We start from the raw sequence: 20643 nt of genomic DNA on the forward strand, positions 1-20643 counted from the left end.
ATTTTGTGTTGTCTGTGACTAATATTCAAATTTAAGTTTGACATATATCAAACATGGGACAAAAAACTTTTTCACACCACTGCACACCACACAAAACTGCAATTGATTTAACATAATTTTTTGAGGTGGGGAGCAACTCTGGTTGAAATGAAGAGACAAAAATTGGGAGACTAAATACATTTATGCCTGTTAGGGAAATTACATGGCAACAACCCCACTGGAAATGTGTAAAAAACAAAAAACAAAACAAGAGACGAGTCACAAAAGATTTTCGTGCAGGATCGCATGATTCCATTGACAGAGGATCGCTGATGTGACTATGCTCCCATGTCCGTCGGATAAGCTGCGTATCTATAGGTGTACAATTTATTATCGGCTCCGCCACTTAACATCAGCTGAAAACAGAAACACAAGAGATAAGAACTTATTACGTTTTTCTCCAACAGTTTCTTAAAATACACATCATCGATGATCTTACCCCATTTTCTGTCCAGTCGACACAGAACACTTTATCTTTATGGGCTGCCAAGTCATACAGAGGAGCTTTGCAGCTACAAGATAAAATAGAAGCAATTAAAACCACACTTGTATTCAAGCCATGCAGTATACTTGGACATTGAGGTGCACATTGTGACAGACCTGGCGTTTTCTAATTATTTATATCTGCATCACATCATAACAGACAGGTACGAAGCGTTTTTGCAATTTGCAGTTAGTGCTGCCGCACACAGCCAAACATGACTGATGTGGATCACCGCAAAAAATAAATGAATAGTTGCCGCATTGTCCCCGCAAACCAGACAATTGAGGACTGCACAACTACCGACACGCAACGACAAAAACTGCCATTCTGTACTGGGCTTTGAGGCTCCACATACATTATGCAATACCTTCAATTCATAAATGTTCATAAATATATTACTATATTACATACGTATTGTATTTTTATTATTATCAAAACAGAATGCAATTAAACAAGGGAAGATTAACAATTGATAAAAAATACACTCCCAAAGTTATACAATAATAATTCCACTAATTCAGACCTTCTGATGTCCCACAGTTTGACCAGGTTGTCCAGCGATCCGGAAACCAACTGGTGCTCGTGTGACGGGGACCACTTGACAGCGGTGACCCAGCCAGTGTGGGAGGTCAGCGACAGCAACACCAGTGAGCCATCTGAAAGAGGCACAGTGGGTTGAGTTTTTTTACAAAGATGTGGAGATTTGCCTGCCGCCGTACAAAAGGTGGCAAAACCTTTGGTGCGTGGGTCCCACAGCCTGATGTGTCTGTCTGTGCTGCCGGATGCCAGCCGACGACACAAAGGAGAGTAGGAAATGCTGTTGAACACTTTAGTGCCCGTCTGTGAATGACACCGTTTCATTGCAACGTTGTCCAAAAACTCAGATTCAATCACAGGAGTTGAAGTCTAAGATAGAACTGGAGTAACTACCAGGGTTGTTTTCATCTCTCCCGTCTCCACATCCCACAAACGGATGGTGTGGTCCCAGGATGAACTGCAAATCTCCTCGCTGTCACACCACAGCACTGAAGAAATAGCCTCGCTGTGCCCAGATAACGTCATAAGAGGCGTCTGTGTGAGGACGGAAGAATGTTTAAGGGCCATGTCAGCTTCGGCAAAACCAAATTGTGAAGGCCGTGTACTTGCCCGAGTAAGGCCCATCTGCTGGGTCTTCTGTTTCTTCCGTGGCCTGTCCGAGGGCTCCTCGACCTCATCTGCTTCATCAGAGGGAACTGGAAAAGCAAGCAAGTCTTGAAGCATGAAATCTGGCTTATTTAAATTTATTGACTCTCTAGTAGTGGTGTCAGTTAATCGAGTTATTAACTTGATTCATCCAACTCTCTTTTAATGCCACCAATGTTTTTAATTGCACGATTAAGGCCTAATACAATTTGTACTCTTTTCGCATACTGTTGCTGCAGAAAAACTACAACAGCTTACTGGATCTTGCGAGACCTGAAATAAACATCAGGCACGCCACACTGGTGACACTAGTCTGGGCTTGAGATTTCCTTCCATTTTTAAAAAAATAAAAGCATCATATGTTCTTCATATTAAGGGTATCAAAATTTGCTCAAATAATGGGATTTTTTACAATGACTAACTATGAGTTAACAATACAAAAACTGTGATTAATCGTGATTAAATAATTTTATGGCTTGACAGCACTAGTCTCTAGAGAATGATACCTGCTGACCATATCTTCAACATTTTGTCCCAGGAGCCGCTGCAGAACTGGAAGGAAGAAGCAAGAATGAAAACCAGCTTCTGCTTTTTCACATTCTTCTCGGCATCTGGGCTGTACCTTTGAACCAGTGGGGTCCGCGGCCACCGTGTCAACGCTCCCCGTGTGTCCCCGGCAGCAGTGCCTGGCCACTATGTTGTTCTTCTCAGAGTTCCATTCCCACAAGAGGATGGTTTGGTCAAGCGAGGCAGTCAGAAGCAGACAAGTCAGGCCATCTGCACAAACATTTTTTTCCTCACTCAGCATGGAAATTTAAAGACAAGCCTTGATCAATGAAGCCCAAATTGTTCTGCATTACATTAGAAATTGTGAACGTAGTTATTCGAGTAATTGCATTCAAAATTAAAATGATTAAAAAATTCTACGAGAAAAATTCTACCCTTCTTAACCCAGGCGACATCTTTGACGACATCAGTGTGTCCGACCACTTTAGTCATAGTCTTGCCCTCCAAGGACCAGATACTGGCAGTCTTGTCATAAGACCCAGTCAGGATCCTGCCAAAATACAAGGAAAAAAACAATTATTCTTTTAAAACGCTGTTTGGAAGCCAGGACTTATCAGTATCTATCATCTCACCACTCAGCATCTGCATCTACAGAACTAATCCAGTCATCGTGCATCATACACTCCTCGGGTTGTGGCGCCGTGATCCGCTCCACATATTCAATCTCCACAACATCTTCCTGCAACACACACACATACCTAAACATTAGAGCTTGAACTGAATGAGGGCAGACCATATCAAGCATCGAAGCTCAGCCAGACCGTTGATATTCCTTCCGTTTCCATGTGATTGAGAAGTGACGTTCGAAGGAATTGGCCCCTGACCAGGAAGTCAAAGTCCACCTTGCTATGAGATCCTGTGGTGGAGAAAACCCACAAAAGTATTTAAACACAGATTCAAAATTCCCTATACATCAGAAACACTCAATCATAGTGAAAATATAGCAAAAGAATTGAGGTCTTATTATAAAGTGGCCTTTATACCTCTACAGTGATAATCCTCTTCAATGTATCTCCTTCAGTTTATACAATTTATTCAATCTTTGGATGTGATTTTGGCAAGTCCGACACACTGATTTGATAACTACAGTGTAATAAGTGCACATGATAATAATAAGTGGTTATAAAATACTAAAGCAATGTTTAATGAGGTTTGATTGTTTTAGTCGTTTAAGAGGACATGGGCATCTTACTGACTCAGTCATGTGGAATGGCTGTCAAAAGCAGACCAAGGCAAAAATGTCCACCCCGCCACAATACTTCTATATTTTGCTATTTGCAGTTATTTTAATAAGCAGCAGGGCTTGGCTAGTATGAATTTTAAAATCGTAACATCTACTTTAAAAAAAGTAACATGAAGTTTAGAGGAAAACCTGCACTTTCCTTAAGACGCTGAGAGTTTTAATGACCATAGCAGTACTGTATAAAATGAAAAATGATCAAACCATTCTTGGCCTGCAGTAGCTTGTTGATGACATTGCTGAGATCATGGACTTCTGAAGTGGCTGGGATGGAGAATGGAACATCATCTATTATGTACCTACAACGAGACATTTTGTTAGACCCAAGACATGCAATATACAGTAGTAAACATCAATAGAGGCAACAGTAGAACGTAGCGGCTTTAGTGAGAACACATTTCCCACCTATATATTAATTTACTGTACTACATTACTGTAAGTTAGCTATCGGGCTAGGTATGGTGTTTTAATAGCATGTTTTATATTCTCTTACCTTGGGTTTTCTGTGTAAAATCTAGCTTGTAACTGCGACATTATTAGAACTTATATGTATGTAGTCAACGAACATCAATTTAAAACAGGACGCCAAGCGTGCTCGTTAATAACATTCTTCGGAGTAAACGTGCAGCACACATGCCATGTGGTAGCGAGCAGGAAAAGCAACAGAGTTCAGAGCAATCGATGCACTACGTAGTCGTCCATCCCGAAGTGCATTGTGGGAAAGGATACCCGATTAAGTGATTTCTAGCCACAATTTTGATTATAAACCACTAAGGATTTATTTGACAAAGTTTTGCTTGTATTGTGACTTCTGTTTTCTTTCTTCTGTGAGTCAATTGAATGTCTGTTTAGAGCACAAGAAATAATGGAATTGTGGCTATTAGGGGGAAAAAGGAAAATGTCTTCATTGATAAATAACCAAGCAGATAGGCAAACCATTTTAATTTGAAAAAAGATTTAAATACATTTCTAAAAGAATAGATTAAATTTGTCCTAAATTTGGTACAAATCCAAAGTGAAATAGATACAGTAAATTCAAAGATTGTTTTAAAATAAAATCCAATGGAAATACCTTTAATTAGTATAGACTTCTTTACAGAGAAGCCATTGTCACTGGATTGAAAGATCACATTGAAATCATATTTATTGCATTGTTCCAAAAAAATTCAAGTCTAACTTTGAGTCAAATCATTTGGCCTTATATCGCTACAAATCTGTAAAAATAAAAACGTCACTCCCCTAGCAGCAGATGTGTTGGACAATTCACCTACTGATCACTCGCCACTGTTAACACATCAATGTGTTTGGAGGAATGCTTTGCTTTCTCCAGTAGGAGAGCTGATTTGAGCTACCTTGGACAAAAACATGTTGTAGTATGTAAAAGATGGCAGAGCCTCACCTTTCAGCAAGATCATCTTAAACAGTATACAGCCAGAGCTAACTTATGTCTCACAACAATGATTTCAAGTACTGAGAAAGAAATGAGGAGACAACACCGTCTTACTGCAATGCATTTATTGTGATTGCAGTCTTCCACTTGGTTGTTTAGTCTTGAATTTATATTTGATACAGATGTTCAAATACTATAAAGAAATCTTAAATTGATGTCATTGAAATTAATCACATTTTACTTTTTCAGTCTAGACAAAGTTCTGTGAGACAAATCATTTTAAAAATGAGACGGCGTTACAATGATATCTTCAGGGACTAAATACAGCTTTAATCCCTTAAAAAACATGATGGAAAGAAAAACACTCAAATATACACTGTTCTTTTCAATCTTCCTTCTCGTCCTTGATCTTTTTCTTCTTTTTCTTCTTTGGTGGCTGAAGATGAAAAGTTGGCAATGAGAAAAAAAAACAATTCAAGTGAAAAAGCAGTTCTGATCACAAGTTGTACCTCCGTCACCTCAGCACTCTCTTCCTCCACTTGTGGCTCTTCAGCACTATCTTTCTTCTTTTTTTTCTTTTTCTTGGGGGTGTCTTCAGTGGCAGCTGTGGACGTTTCACCTTCTTCCTCTGTTAGACATTCGAATTGCATTTGAAAAAACATGCAAGTGAAATTCAGATAATAAAAAAAGCAGCCATTCAATCACATTGCATTTTGCCCTTACACTTCACCCACCTGTTGCTGCTTGGCGTTCCTTTTTGGGCTTTTTGACTTTCAACGCAGGGTCCTTTTCCTCCTTCTCCATCTCTTCAAATTTCCTCTTCTTTGAAGTGGAGGGGATTAAAGAATCCCCAGATGGGTCATATAATCTCACTTCACTGTTTTTTTTGGAGAGGTAGGAGGAAGTGAGAAGATTTCCTCGGTTAGTCATGTTGTTTGGAGAAAATGCGAAAAGTTTTGACGAATCAAGGATTTACCTCTTGTGCATATATTTGTCGGCCTGGGCTTTAACTCTTCCCGATCCACTGATTCGTCGAATCTGAAGAATATCAGTCGTTAATGTAGAAAAGATGTCAGGCACTTGTAAAGTCAAAAGATTTAACAATGAACTCATTCGTTAAAAATATAGGCCCAAAATATAAAAAGACAACAAATGACGACCAGATCCGATAAGATTTAGCCAAGATTATCGATTAATTCTTAATTCTATGCATAAAACTTCTACTTGGCCGTTACATTTAAAACCATTTTACGTTTTTTTGTTTAAAAAATGTTGCTCATGAGAGCAAAAAATATTCTTTAGGTGTTACTGGAAAAAGAAATTGAGAATTACTTCTTGAATGGGAGGATGCCAACAAAACAAGCAATCAAATAAATCCTGCTTGTAGGGGACGTTTGGACTTACCCCTCTCTCCTCTAAGTGCCGTAACCTGGCCTCCACTTTGGCTCGGTTTGCCACACTCATTTCTGCATTTGTGTCCTCCCCGAGGGCATCATAGCGGACGGCAAGGGATGTTTTGGCTGCTAACATTCTGGAGATCTGGACAAAAAAAGAAATTCATGTCAAAGCAACCAAGTTTAATGCTTCGGGCAGTTTAGTGTTACTGTACCTTGCCCTTGTTCTTGGCACTGGTCTGGCCCACAAGAGAGGCATGGTAAAGGAGACCGTACTTGGGCGTGTCTTTGCGGGTCTTAAGCGCTCGGAACAGTGCCTTTTCTGCCCCCAGAATTTGAACTGTGGAGGCTGGGTGCTTTGCCAGATTCAATAGCGAACCTGGGAGACAAAAAGTCAAAGTGAGCAAGGCGCCTGGCTCTTAAGCCAAACTTCAAATTGGATCACTTTGAAAGCTCAGTGGAGGTAGTGACTGAAAACCATCAGAAATGTTTCAGTTTGAAGCGACATAGTGTCATTGTCATCAGTGCTCGAGCTTGCTTAAGTGTTGAAATTGGACAACGTCTCACCGGCATGCGAGATGAGACGAGCGCCAACCAGCTCGCCCACCATCACCGTCAGATTGGGGGCGATCGCCATCATCCGGTTCTTCAGGTAGTCGTATAGCTGAGCGCGGTAATCAGAAATTTCTATCACCTGCAAAAAAAAAAGAGAGCGGTATTCAGAAATTTCTACCGCCTGCAAAAAACTGAGATTTACAGCTAAAGAAACCATTCAGAAGAGGTAGTGACTGAAAAACCCACAGTTTTTTTTTTTCAGGAAAAAGACATTTAGTGTCATCATCATCACCATGGCGGCAAAAATCCCAACGATCCGAATATTGCGGCGGGACATGTACCTGCTCGCAAAGGTGGCGGATATTATTGATGTCTTGCTCGGACACTTCAGTCCCCATGGAGATCTCGGCTGCCAGCTTCACCTCCGTCTCTATTTCCTCTGGGATCAGGTCCGATAGGTCGCTGCCGGCTACGTTGGTGCGGTCGCCAATTTTGGAGACTGTCTTACAGTAGGCCAAGTTGTCAGTGATGACCTTGCCAAGCTCAGGGAAGTGCCAGCCGTACCACTCTCTGCAGCGCATGATGTAATTGTTCAATTCCTTATCCAGGTCGTCCAGCAGAGCTGCAAAGAGCCAAAGCCAACGTGATCAAGACTTTGTGTTTCTAGCAAGCTAAACTGCTCTGTGCTACTTGGTGGAAATTCAAATTGAATATTCAACTCCAATCAAACTTACATATGGCCTGCACGATCATGGTGTCCACCTTGTCAGGGCTGAACTTAAGCTTGTAGCGGGACAGACTAGAAAAAACACAAGCAAACAAACCTATCCAGTAAAAATACAGTGAGGAACACAGCTCAAGACAAAACATAACTTTTGGCTTTCCCATGAGGGAAACAGCTGCCTCAGTGGTAGTGACGAATGCTGAGAAAAATCTACAGGGGGTTTCAGACAGCAATGTGTAATCATAGACAGCGGTTGACAAAACGACACCAAAAGCGCACCGGCGCCCACCTGTGAGCCAAGCCGAGGGACATGGCGCTCATCTCTCGGGGAGGAAGTCCCGAGATTAGGCCCTCCATCTGGCTCCTGATGCACCTCATAAGTTCTGCAACAGCAGGGCTGTGGATGCAACTAAGGTCCAGCTTTTCCTAAAATTCGAGGGAAATGCAATTTTTACAAATCATGTTGCAATTCATGACTATTACACATTTGTGGATGAATCACTTACTTTGATGACGCCACCAAGTTTTGCGTCACTGATGGCCAGCTGTTCATGGGCATCCTTTGCAACCATCTTCTTCAGCACTTTCTTCAAAGTTTTACTCACTTTACCCTCGACTAGTGCAGTGGCAGCTGAGTGGGCAAAGTAAACAAAATGTATAACTGAAATATGTACAGGGTTTTTGAAAACAAAGTCTTATTGCCAACTCTCTGACTACTCAATTACATCATGTGGGAAAATGTGCAGTTTGTGGTCTCAGTGGTAATGACAAAATTGCACTAAGAAACAAATTAAAGAAACTTTAAAAACAATGCAATCACAAAAAGATGTACTTCACCATTAACTCAGAAATGTATTTAATGATTCACAAACGATACATGCGACAAGCTTTATGATCTTAACACGGAGTGTCAATTACCTGCTAAGGCCTCCGTCGTGTCCTGGAACTTCTCGAAGTGTTTTAGTTTAAGGCTGAAAAACAGTAAAAGATAAGTGAAAAAATGATTGCAATTACCATGACAAACAAAAAAAATAAAGAAATGTCAGCAGCAGAAAGTACAAATAACAAAAAAGCATTCATTATACAGTGACACCTTGTCTTGTTATGAATGACCCACTTTAGAGTTTTGAGATGAGGCATCACTTGATTTTTTTGGGTTATTTGAATTTTATAGTGTCCCACGGGACACTGTCCGGTGAGATTCATTATAACGTGCAAACATGAGGGATGGAAACACTGCATAACGTGCAATAATAAGGAAAAACTGCATTCCATATGCTATATACTTACATTTTATTTGCTTTTTCAGGAGTCTCAAACTCCTTGTACAAACTGTCGACCTGCTGGAGTTTGGATTCATCAAGAACCTAAAAAAGAAGCAGACTTGTAAGGACTCATAATGCACCTCTCAGGCTGGCACTACATACAAGCTTTTGTTACAAAAATAAAATAAAATAATGCGTCTACAGCAAAAACTAACACGTGAAATGATTGACGGAACCAAATCAACTTAAGTTGCGGTTCGGCCACATGGGCTCACCCACGTGGTTGCAAGGCCTGCAGACAGCCCATTGAAAACTTTTTATCAAATTACATATAAATATATAATATATATGTATGGAGTCCAGGGGCGGATTGCAGGCGTACAGATAACAGAATATCAGATACAAGACACATATTAAAAGACGAAATCGACGCTACAAATAATCTCGGCAACTAGCGAAAATGCTAATGTTAGCCAACACACGTCGCTACACGCCTTAAGATAGAAAAGAAAGATTTCAAGACGTACTTTAAAAATGGCATAGCCAGCAGCGGTCTCAAACAAGACGAGCATTTTCGCAGCAAGGCGTGGATCGCTCCTTGATTTTTCTAAGGTCTGGCTTCTCTTTGAAGAATTTCCATACAAGTTTTGTGCAGTTCCAAGCAAACGCTACTCGACCGCACGTATCAGCCACGCTTTGCTGTTTCTTCTTTGGGTAACTAAAACACGCAGGCGTGGAAGAAAGTCAATACTTGACTGCCCTCCTCAGGACAATGATGTAATTGAACATTGACGTTCTTGTCCATTTGCCAACTCGCTATACAGAACAGAAGTTCTACCAATAGGTGGCGGTAGCACATCTCAACGCTAATCGCCAACTGCCACATACCGAGTGAAGAAGGTCAAAGCAAAACAGCACATGTGAGACCAGGGCAAGACGCGGACTGTAGCATTTATTTTCATTTTAATCCCTAAACAAGACCTCGAGTGTGAAGTATGGATAAACTTGGCTTCTATCCTCCACCTAACTTCGACTGTCCGCCTCCGAACTCCATCCAACAACCTCAGCCGCCCGCCGTTTCAAAAAGCAGCTTCCACCCCAGCATGTGGACTTGGAACGAGTCACCGTGCGACCCTGAGCCCAGGATGGCTTACAGCGGCCAAGCGAATTGGAACTATCGACCAGCGTCAGCAATCTATGGATCTCAATATTCATACGGTGAGCGTGTTTTGATTAAAAATAGCCACCCAAAATGCATATTGATTTGGTCGAGCAAGTTGCCAGTGTACAGGAAAATATGGGAGTTTTCTGAGTTGGACATTTTCAGCAAATATTGTTTAACGATGTGTTGCACGTCCACTTAGCAACACGCTTTAGACAACAAGCTGCCATTAACACAATGTTTCAGATTTATGAAATGTTTCTTATTTCACAATGACAGAGTGGGCATGTAAAGCTGTACATTTAACCAGACACATAATCCAACAAACATTACAAAACCAGTGTAAATGTGTAAAACGTTTGACAGACCCTAAACCCCAACTTTTCATTATTCTCCTACATTTTCTTGATTGATTGATTGAAACTTTATTGATCCCGGGGGTGGGGAAATTCAAGACCCAGCAGCATTCATACCACAGAGCGGGTATATAAAAGACACACAATTCAATAGGGTCCTATAAGGCTGCCACACAACGGCGCCACAAATAAAGCCAACAAGTGCCAAAGTAACAGCAGCCAACCGGCCCCCCTCAATACCGTAGAACACCCCAAAACACACGAAATAGCCTCCACAGGGTCCACAAACAGGTGTAAGGGCAGCCAAGATCAACGGTGCCCAACGTGTGAGCAGCGTCCTGGGCACACAGTTGGGGCACGTGCAGATGGTCACCATGGGGCAGGCACGGCGAAGAAGCGGACATCTCACTGGGGTCACTGCTGCGAGGTCAAGGCGATGACTGAGTGATTGTCTCTTAAATTGGACAGGTCATCATTGGTATCAACCCAGACAACAAAATTGGAGCAATTACGGACCAGCATGGAACCGTGGGAAAAAGGTTAGTGTTGTTACTGTTGTATTGTTTTTCAATCATTTGCTGACTTTTTTTTTGGGGGAGGGGGGGTCCATTTACCTCCTACAGGGGAGAATTTTTTTTTAAGGACCACTTCATCGTCCAAATACCAAATGTGCTCTTGTTACTGCCTACTTTGTGCACTGTCGTAGTACAAAGTGCATTATTATTTATAAACATCTAAGAAAATCGGTTAGCCGTCCGGTGACCTGTCCCCCTCTGTTGGTCTTTTTTTTTTGGTCTGAACAAATAAAACTTGCCTTTTGTCTTTTAGCGTCAAAACAAGAAAGAACCGGATTATATGCATTTTTGTGACCCATGCGACAAAGGATTTAAAACCCAGGAGAAATATGAGGAGCATGTCGCTCAACACATAAAGGTAATTTTTTTTTTCCATTTCAGTCCCAGATTTTGATTGCTTCACAGTGTGCTGGCTTTTAATGCCCAGTCTCCTGCCTTCCAGTGTTCTGTCCCAGACTGCAGCTTTATGGCACACGAAAAAATAGTCAGCTTTCATTGGAAAAATGTAAGACACCAAAACACTTTATCCCTTGTTGTGCCCTTTGCTAATGTCAAAGCTTGCTGTTTTTCAGACCCACGCACCCGGAATGAAGAGAATTAAGTTGGACACCGCAGAAGAGATTGCAAAATGGAGAGAGGAGAGGCGCAAGTCTGTTTTTACAAATGGATGCTGGCTAATCTTGAGATTGGTAGTCACTGACAGCAGCTTTGACCTTTTTTCCCCAGGAACTATCCAACTTTACAGAATATTGAGAAAAAGAGAAAACTCATGCAGGAACGGGAAGAGACGGGAGCAGTTCTGGAGACGGCTCAATTTGGGTACTTTACATTAAAACACCCTTAAAGCATTTTTCACATCCTGAATTCTAATACTGAGGGAGGACCCCATTAAACTCTGGTTTGAGATTTAATTACTGGTGTGTATCAGGGAATTTTCCAATACATATATGACGGGATGTGAGCTAATTATAAAGGTTTATTGTCAGTGGCTTTTTTAACATTTATTTTTAAATGCTGTTATTTAGACGCATGAGAGGCAGAGGATGGCGTGGGAGAGGTCATCACGGGTTTCACGGACAACATCCCCAAGGTTTGCGTTCATCCAATGCTGACCCTGCAGCAGCGAGACCGCCACCCCCCACCAAGCCAGCAATTCATAATGGTGATCCACTGGGAGTTTTGGCCAAAGGTGACATTGGTGAGTTGACTGAATTCATCTCAACATTGCACTGTAGTAAAATGCATTTAGTGTTTTTGCGACAGGGACTAATTTATTGCTTGTGTTTGTTAAAAAAAACCTTGAGAAAAAATGATTACATATTAAATCACAATTGCAATATGGAGGGTGAAAAACAAACATAATTGAATTATGTTTCACAGTCATTCAGCCCTGGGTCATTGAATTTTTTCTCACACCTTCCCATTAGAGTCCGATAAAGATGATGCTGACACTGACTCCAGGCCCGCCGGCATTGTTGTTGCCCCGAAACAGATGAGTGCCGCACTCGGGTCTCTTGCAGCCAACTATGGCTCCATGAGTGAGAGTGAAAGTGATGAAGGAGCGCAGGGTGAGCTCGATTAAATTTTAAAAATTTGCCATTGTTTCCACGTGCAAGTAGTAATATCCGCATGGTTTTGATGTGTTTGCATATTGAGTGTGGTGATTTTATCATGATTCCAGATTTCTCTTTGTTTTCAGACTCGACTATACAAAAAACCAAAGAACTGATCCAAGAAAACAAGGACTTGCTTGGCCAGAACAACGGCCATTTCATAGACACCAGAACCGCAACACAGGACACGCACGCTTCCAAAGTGTCATGTCCTTGGTCTGCCTCGAACACGTCAAACGACCGAAGACGACAAGGGAGAGGAGGAGGAAGACGAGGAAGGCAAGGTCGACGTGGATACCAAAATATGTCGCGGCGGCCCACTCTCCTTGAGATGGTGAGGATTGGTTATAGATTGCACATGCATGCAATATATTTACTTTTGAGAGATTGATGAGCGTGTTGTTGTCGTTTTGTTCAGCTTCTTGCCCCGGATATCCGCCATGAGAGAAACGTCCTCCTGCAGTGCGTTCGCTACGTAGTCCGAAATGACTTCTTTGGGCTGGAGAGCAAAACTCAGCTCAAGCTGGGGATCGAGCGGACACAAGGTGCTGGAGGTTCAGACCAGGAAGTTAAGAATGAAAGCAGGACTTTGTCCGATTCCCTAGTTGATAGCAAGGCCTGTTCTGTTGAGGGTGGGACTTCAACTCAAAAAGCCAACACCAGGCCAGAAATATGCACGGAGGAAAACATGGCGATTTCTCCAGCCACCGCCACAGTCGATATCATAGTTGATCACAGCTCAGCACAGAATAGTCTGGATCAGGCGCCGCTCGGTGACCAAGCTGCTGCTGGAGTCCCTGATGACACAACTCGACTTGGTTCACTAGACACTTCGTCTGGTACAGCATGTGACCAAGCAGGCTTAAGTTTATCACATTCAGGAGCAGGCTGTGAACCAGCAGGTGACCAAGGGGTCCAGGCCACACCACCAAATGAACATTTAAGCATGCAAAAATCCAATGATCCCCCTGTGGATTCTTTTGCAAATGCAGAGCAGGTTACAGACGATAAGGAAGAAATGGCAAGTGGTCACCACCACGACCATGATTCAATGGCATCTTGTGAAAGTACATGTACCAATAATATTTATGATGACGAAATATGGGAAACGCCAATTTGATTGAAATTGTTTAGAGAATCTCAGTGTTTTTGTTTTGTACTTGCTAAATTGATTTGATCATACAACCATTTTCAATGTACATTGATCAAAGTTTTTTTTTTTCCTCTAGCAAAAAATTATATACATGAAATTTTCTAACTTTTTTCCCCATTTCATATCTATTTAAGTATAGTTATATGTTGTCCCTTATTTCCTACTTCTGCCTGCCTTTAATTTTGGTATAAAGTTATGAAGTTACCATCGCTGTCTGCGTTTAATTTTGGAAGAAGCGATCTACCTAAGTACCGTAAAATGTTTGTGCTTATTTCCCACCATTTTCAGTTTTGGTGAATATTAGGTGTTCTTGTGACTAAATAACAGTCTACAGATATCTGAAGTACAATTTAAAAAAAAAACACATTTATCCATAGTTTAGTTTACATCAGGGATTGTCAACCGTACCCTCTTGTGGTACGTGTCGGTATTGCAGGTAGTCCGCAAAATTGCAAATGGAAAGTTATTGTAACACATCTAAAAATAAAATTGATTTCGTTATTTAGGCTTGATTTATTTCCCAGCTAATTTTTAAAATAATTTATCCACCCAAATTATGTCAAATGTAGCGAGACAAGTTTTATTTTACCTTAGGCCGATAAATGTAAAGGTTCGGTTAGTGACTCGTTCCTATGGCAACAAGCGTAGCGTCTGACCTGTAAAGGTAACTACGACGTCGAAGAAGATAGATTATTAACGGTCTACATTTGACCAGACATTTTAGAAAAAATAATACTCCTCATTTAGAAGACTGCCGAAACGTCACTCGCTATACGTACTGCGGCGTAACACTATTTGAAGTTGTCTACCAACGTGTGGACTATTTGATCGTTTACGCGATTTGTGTTACCATAGCAATTGATAAATTGGACGGTGACTCAAATTCAATCGATGTCTCTAGAACCGCGACAAGCATAGCTGACCTTTGTTTGGAGTTTTGGATCGATTTATACGTTCCAACAGACTTAATAATGGCCAAGAATTCCATTCACGTTGAACCGCCGCTCGTCGAGTTCAAGGACGTGGAAGTGGGCAAGCTCTACACGACTGTCATCACTGCCACTAATGTTGGCAGAATCACGAGGGAAATATTCTTTGAAAACCCCAAGTTAAAGGTAAAGTATAATGACATTTTGTCAGAATGTCTCAAATAACAGTTTATCAATCCACCTGTGAGTTTAAAGGCCAAGGCAAAGACCACTTTGTCGAGTGAAATAATCTTTGCAGCTTTTAGTGGAACATGCTCAGAATTGTGCAAATAGTTTTCAATATTTGAAGCATTGAGGAATATAATGACGGTTTCAAGAAAAGGTCGATAGACTCTTTTCATTTAGAACATTCCGGATTTCTGCAAAACATAAAGCTATCATTCACTTCCCATATACAGAGACATTGAAGGTAACATAATTGTGCAGCATGAAAAAAATTATGTGACCTTTTGAATTTAGTCTGCCAACCTGTTTTCTGGATTTGGTCATGTGACATTCCACATACAGTGAATTGCCGCAGACAGACGGCCATAAATTCTTGATTTAAGAATTCCTTTTCTTTTGAAGGTGATGGAATTGTGTCCAGGCCTGAGGAAGCAAAGCAGCCCCAAAACAATGTTGCCCTGTCCACACATAGCATTGTGTCTTCCCTCCAAACAACTCAATTTTAGTTTGCATCCGTCCTCCAATGACACCGGTTCCTGTTTTTTTTTTTTTTTTGGATGATCAAGCTATGCAGAAATCCAGGCCATTCTTAAGTGGTTCCCGTATTTTTTTCTTGCAACTGTATGTACGATTAGATGAGTGGATTTGTATTTTCCTTTTTTCTTGTTTTCTCACAGGTGTTTAAGTTCTCAGCACCCAGAGTTGCCAAGAATATACCGCCTGGTTTGTCTGTAAGCGGCACACTGGAGTTCATCCCCGTGGAAGAGAAGAAAGTCACAGACTACATTTATGTTCATATAGATGCAACGGAAGCCATTGAAGTCCCACTGCAGATGTAAGAAAGTATTACAGATGAAACAAAACATAGTCAAGGTGCGTGATTTCTTTTTGTCGTGTTCATGTAGTTCTCCTCGGGCTTGCTCCCTATCCATGGACTCGGAATTGGACTTTGGCTTTCTTCCTGCCAGCGGTCAGATCTTCAGAAGATACATTCCTATTACCAATCAAGGATCAGCATCAGGTAATTCAAGGTCATCAGGTGGTTATAACAGAACCTATGAAATAGTGGAATCCAAACCCCTGTGCTATCGCACATTAGTGTGTCATGAGAGGTTACATTGGTCTGAAGATTTCTTTTTCTTACTGCTAGTAATGTGTCTTTGTTCATCTGTCCTCTCCAGCGATGTATCATATCAAGCAGATATTGTTTATCTCATGTACGTGCGTGGTGTTTGAAGGTGTGTTCCAGGTGCTGCACAATGGAGACTGTTTGGTCCGACTTTCTCCTTGCAGTGGAGTTATAGCACCTGGCGCTACCAGGCGGTTGACAATTGAACTGCATGCCGATAAACCAAGACAAGTTGATGAAAAGGCCCTGTAAGTTTGTTTTCATTTCATTTGCTCTCAAACCCCCCCACATGCTAATTTACTAGAGCATATCATAAACAATCAATTTGGAAATTTGCGTTGTAGTTTTAGCTTTTTATTTATTGCTAAAAACCAGCGAAGGCAAAACTTAACATAAACATTTGTCTAATTCCGCTTTGTTCCCATCATGTCTACTTTACCAGGGTCAGGCTTCAGAGTTGCTCCACTGTGATTCTTAAGATCAGAGCTCAAGTGGTTGAACAGCATCTTGAGCTCTCGGACGTACAAGTACTCCAGCCAATTATCATCACTCACAAATCGTGTCTTCATGATAAACATGTAAATATACATGACATTTTATTTGACAGGGGAACCCCTTGTCTCGTCTGTGTTTCGGACCAGTCTACTATGGGACGTCCCGCGTGGAGCGTGTGGTCTTGACAAACAATGGGCCTCAAGCATGCGACTGGGTCTCCTTACTTAAGGGTTCTGCTGCTGGGACCGAAGGTGTAAGTGATGTCCTTGGGAAATGACTGTATATCGGAAACAAATGTGATGACGATGCTGTTGCTGTGTAGGGAGCAAATCTTGACAAGAGCACAGACTTCGCTTTGCTGCCCAAAATGCAGCGGTGCAACCCAACCCCCCGCTGCCCATGTCCGGTGGTGGAGTGTATTCCCAACCAAGGCAGACTGGGACCATATAAGAAAAGTACTGTAACAGTACGCTTCAGCCCTGTTTTCCATAGGTAAACCCCAAACTATGTGTTTAGAAAATTGTACGTATCAGTCAGGAATACTGTCAGCTATACTTCATTACCTTGAATTTGTTAAACAACAGAACCAACAAGATACAGAGGTGCTTTGATTTTAGTGACCCCGATATTGTTGGATTTGGCAACGTTATAATCTTGAAGAACAAATATCTGAGCAGAAACTTTGGCCATAAACAAACACAAACATGGCTAATATAACAATATGGGCATATATTCTTCTTTTCATAATACACATACATATTTTTTGTTTTTGAGCTAGGGGGGCTAGAACACATTAAAGGCATTTCCGTTCATCTCAATAGGATAAAAGGATTTGACAAATGTCTCTTTTGCACTACACGTGTGGTCGTGGAGCTTGTTAAATCATTATCTGTAGTCACCACTGTATCGCTACTTGCAGAAATGGATAAATTCCCGCCCTCAGATTACAGGTGAAGCGTCAATGCCAAGCCAGTCGGCAGGACTACTGTCTTTTTCTACACCTGGACTCAGTTAGAAGCCAACATGGATTTGCTCACCAAAATGGTATTCACAAACACACATACTTTTTTTCTTCCACATCGACCTGAGTTACCTAGTGACAAAATTGAAGGCACCTGTAAAGTGCATATCTGTGAACGTGTATGAAATTCTTCTTTTTTTTGTTTTATTTGTTGTCAATGCACGATTTTTGATTGATGGCATGTGATTTGCAGGTCTCCTTCAGTTTTGAGGTTCACATTCAAATCTCTGTTATGGTTCTATTTATGTTTGTGAATCACAGGTTTAGTTGAGTGACATATACTTATCAAATACAGTCATATTTTTTTTTTTCCACTCGTCTCAGGTAAAACCACTATCGAGTTGGCGGTTACGGGCACCGGATTGCCTGTGGATCTGCATCCGAGTCCCTCCAATAAATTTGACTTTCCCACTTGCGATGTGGGCCAGCGTGTGGAACACCTTTGCGTGCTGCAGAATCTCTGTCTGCATCTTCCCATACACTTCCGCTTCCGAAAGTTGGCGCTATTTGCCGCTCAGCCTTCCTGCGGCACTATTGCCCCTGGACTGTGTCAGGTAATCGTATTGAGTGTTTCCCAACCGTGAGACTTTTTCATCATCTCGGGCGGTTTATTTGAATGCAACGCCAGTACACAGTGGTTGGAAATCACTCCTGTACATTGAAGCACAGCAGTGTAACAGATTGGGATGATTCTGTTCTTTGTCTTTCTTCATCAGGAAATAGTTTTGGTTTTCAATGCGCGGCAGCAGGGGACATTCCAAATGTGCCAGAAACTTGATGTTTTGGGTTACGTCGCGCGCCAGAAGGCTAATGACCCCAGAGAGGATGATGCTAAACTAAGGCTTGGCAGCTTTTACACCATTCCACTACACCTATCAGCCATCTGCAAAATTGAGACCACACATCCTTCACCTAAATTAAATCCTGGTAAATATTACAAACTCCTCACAAGTTTTGGATAATGAGTCAATTTGAATAAATGAGCATTCAGTGCAGGCTTCAGCCAACCCTGAAACATTTTTTATCGCTATGGTGGAACGTACTGTAAAAATGATTATTTTTCCTTCAGCTCATAGATTTTATGGAATATTTCCAAAATGTCATCATAGTCACCAGAATTGTCAATGAGACCCACCTGAGCACATGTAATATGAGTAATTTGTAATGTTTCTTTTCTCTTTAGGTATTACACCAGTGGTGAGCAATCCCACAGGTTTACGTCCTCACGTCCCATCCAGTGAATTGGACTGCTGCTATGGAATGGCGCGCGCTGCTGTGGTCAGCGCTCGTAAGACAACCTTCCACATGCAGGACAGGAAGAATGGTCAAAGGTTCGCGGATGAGGAGTTTCTGGCTTTGCCAAACGACCGAATCAGTAGCGTCAGACCGGCCTCACCTTACACCCAATATAGGTAAGCTCAGAAAGGAAATACTGTGTAAACATTCCCACCAACAGATGACAAAACACCCTGTGTTTACTCAGGACTATCTTCACCGGAGTACAGCGATACACCTATTTGGATCCAGAGTATAGCTTCACTTGGGAGGAGATGGAGAAAAAACGTCTGCATAAACAAAGATACACCGACTTCATCAGGCAGCTCAGAGAAACACGCCTGCAGAAGATCAAGACAAAGTATTAATAAGTATCCTTGTTGCTGACAGAATGGTTAGGATTCAAATATGTGATGAAAATGTATCACTCTTGTTTTGTTACTAGACTTGAAGAGCAAGCGGACAAGTTTGGGATTATACCTGCACAAGGGCTTGAGTCACCTAAACTTGTCCTGCACGACGTGAAGCCTAATCAGAAGTCAAGTAGCAGGTTGAAGTATTCTTCCTGTAGCCAGCCCAAGAGCAAGACCCCCACTGCCAGACAGGTCAGCAGCATGCTTCACAGACTAGTCAATCAATGTCATGGGGTTTTTTTTTTCTTTGCCAACTATCAAGAAAAATTTGCTCTTATTATTAATGTAGGTCTCAATGGGTTCACATCCAATACCAGCTACTCACCAGGAGATGACAGACTGTGACAAGACTTTGACACCTCAGGAGCTTTACCAGGTTATCATAGGTCGGTAATAATAAAGCAGTTCTGAGGATGAATGAATAAATGGGAACTAATAACAATTGATTCCTATAATTATTCCTATAATTATTATTATCTCATTGAACTGTATATCCATATAGTATATTTCATTATTTATGCAAATGGACTTAGTATCACCTCCCCCAAAAAAATCTTATGCTCTGTCTGATTTCCCACAAGGCCCTAAAATTTGTATTGTATTATTTCAATGAACTGTATATCCATATATATTTAATTATTTATAGCAAATGGCCTTAGTATCACCTCCCAAAAAATCTTACGCTCTGTCTGATTTCCCACAAGGCCCAAAATTTGTGGACTTTGGCGAAGTGTGCTTCCATTCGGTGTGTGAGCAGAAAGTGGAGCTGATCAATCCCCTGTCAACGTTTGTGCTGGTTCAGTTTGAAGTGGACTGCTTTGAGCTGCAGGGCTCGTGTCCTCTGTCTCACGTGCTGCCACCGGTTTCCCACAACGCAGTCACCCTCACGTTTCAAAGCAGCAAGCTGGGTCAATTCTACAGGTTGGAAGAGGAACTCATATTGCATCTACCTTACTTGTAACCACACCAGTCATGTTAAAATATATTTCTTGATCTCCAGGCCTGTGTCTTACACAGTGAATCAGCAACATCCTGGACAGATTCTGGTCAAGGCTCAAGTCGTACGAAACTACTTGCAATTGTCCACCCACCTGCTGACGCTTACTCCCAACGCAAACTTGCTTGCCTCATCGGGCTACCGAAGCTCAGTTACTATTCGAAACCCACGTAATCAGCCTGCAGAATTCACATGGTGGCCCATCGTTCCAGAGAGTGGCATCCTGTTCTCTATTCGACCAGCCACAGGTTCTGACAGTGTCCATATTGCAGTGGCGGTCTGTATATTTGCTCCCAGGGCCTTTAGTGGGGCTTTATCTGAGTCAATCAAACTTTTTTCTAATACCAGCAGTATCACATTAAAATAGAAACTAAAAAAAGCTAAAAAGCAGCCAAGTGCAATGATGTCACATGGTTTGGAGGGCTTAAGAATCTATAACTTTGTGTTCAGAATAAACAAG

General features: G+C 41.6%; 4 protein-coding genes and 1 non-coding gene across 6 annotated transcripts in view; 2 read left to right on the forward strand and 3 right to left on the reverse strand.

Moving 5' to 3' along the window:
* Positions 1–162: 162 nt before the first annotated feature.
* wdr12 (WD repeat domain 12) lies at positions 163–4192 on the reverse strand. The gene is made up of 13 exons (XM_037245147.1): positions 4006–4192; positions 3717–3811; positions 3034–3128; positions 2845–2951; positions 2647–2762; positions 2328–2482; positions 2212–2257; positions 1670–1755; positions 1454–1594; positions 1258–1363; positions 1047–1179; positions 479–551; positions 163–395 (listed from the first exon to the last, which is right to left on the reverse strand). Exons 1-13 carry the CDS (start codon positions 4044–4046, stop codon positions 318–320), a joined length of 1272 nt encoding a protein of 423 aa, XP_037101042.1. The 5' UTR covers positions 4047–4192; the 3' UTR covers positions 163–317.
* An 817-nt stretch (positions 4193–5009) lies between these two features.
* On the reverse strand, positions 5010–9576 carry nop58 (NOP58 ribonucleoprotein homolog (yeast)). Of its 2 annotated transcripts, none has more exons than XM_037239495.1 (14): positions 9368–9576; positions 8866–8942; positions 8494–8546; positions 8082–8206; positions 7865–8001; positions 7586–7650; positions 7193–7473; positions 6864–6990; positions 6512–6675; positions 6307–6441; positions 5879–5940; positions 5637–5779; positions 5412–5530; positions 5010–5338 (listed from the first exon to the last, which is right to left on the reverse strand). In XM_037239495.1, the coding sequence occupies exons 1-14, from the start codon at positions 9410–9412 to the stop codon at positions 5288–5290; spliced, it is 1584 nt and encodes a 527-aa protein (XP_037095390.1). In that variant the 5' UTR covers positions 9413–9576; the 3' UTR covers positions 5010–5287. The 2 variants fall into 2 exon arrangements, with proteins under 2 accessions (XP_037095390.1, XP_037095400.1); XM_037239505.1 differs by having other exon boundaries at positions 5421–5530; positions 9368–9412.
* On the reverse strand, positions 7062–7151 carry LOC119119850. The gene has a single exon (XR_005097412.1). It is a non-coding gene; the product is annotated as a small nucleolar RNA SNORD11B (small nucleolar RNA).
* A 151-nt stretch (positions 9577–9727) lies between the features above and the next one.
* Positions 9728–13904, forward strand: nufip1 (nuclear FMR1 interacting protein 1). The gene is made up of 10 exons (XM_037239483.1): positions 9728–10058; positions 10827–10897; positions 11187–11291; positions 11376–11438; positions 11506–11582; positions 11660–11752; positions 11959–12131; positions 12361–12501; positions 12633–12880; positions 12965–13904. Exons 1-10 carry the CDS (start codon positions 9836–9838, stop codon positions 13664–13666), a joined length of 1896 nt encoding a protein of 631 aa, XP_037095378.1. The 5' UTR covers positions 9728–9835; the 3' UTR covers positions 13667–13904.
* Positions 13905–14354: 450 nt separating this feature from the next.
* Positions 14355–20643, forward strand: part of LOC119116938 (cilia- and flagella-associated protein 47-like) — a 30512-nt gene continuing 24223 nt past the window's right edge. Inside the window, exons 1-16 of the mRNA XM_037242758.1 lie at positions 14355–14814; positions 15531–15688; positions 15759–15874; positions 16092–16230; positions 16425–16509; positions 16590–16730; positions 16800–16969; positions 17421–17521; positions 17823–18052; positions 18215–18425; positions 18682–18910; positions 18982–19134; positions 19219–19378; positions 19476–19572; positions 19891–20107; positions 20187–20431. Coding sequence (XP_037098653.1) covers positions 14671–14814; positions 15531–15688; positions 15759–15874; positions 16092–16230; positions 16425–16509; positions 16590–16730; positions 16800–16969; positions 17421–17521; positions 17823–18052; positions 18215–18425; positions 18682–18910; positions 18982–19134; positions 19219–19378; positions 19476–19572; positions 19891–20107; positions 20187–20431 — 2596 coding nt within the window. The 5' untranslated portion in view covers positions 14355–14670. The remainder of the gene's footprint in view (positions 14815–15530; positions 15689–15758; positions 15875–16091; positions 16231–16424; positions 16510–16589; positions 16731–16799; positions 16970–17420; positions 17522–17822; positions 18053–18214; positions 18426–18681; positions 18911–18981; positions 19135–19218; positions 19379–19475; positions 19573–19890; positions 20108–20186; positions 20432–20643) is intronic.

Source organism: Syngnathus acus, chromosome 2 (genome assembly GCF_901709675.1).
Source record: "Syngnathus acus chromosome 2, fSynAcu1.2, whole genome shotgun sequence".
Taxonomy (NCBI): domain Eukaryota; kingdom Metazoa; phylum Chordata; class Actinopteri; order Syngnathiformes; family Syngnathidae; genus Syngnathus; species Syngnathus acus.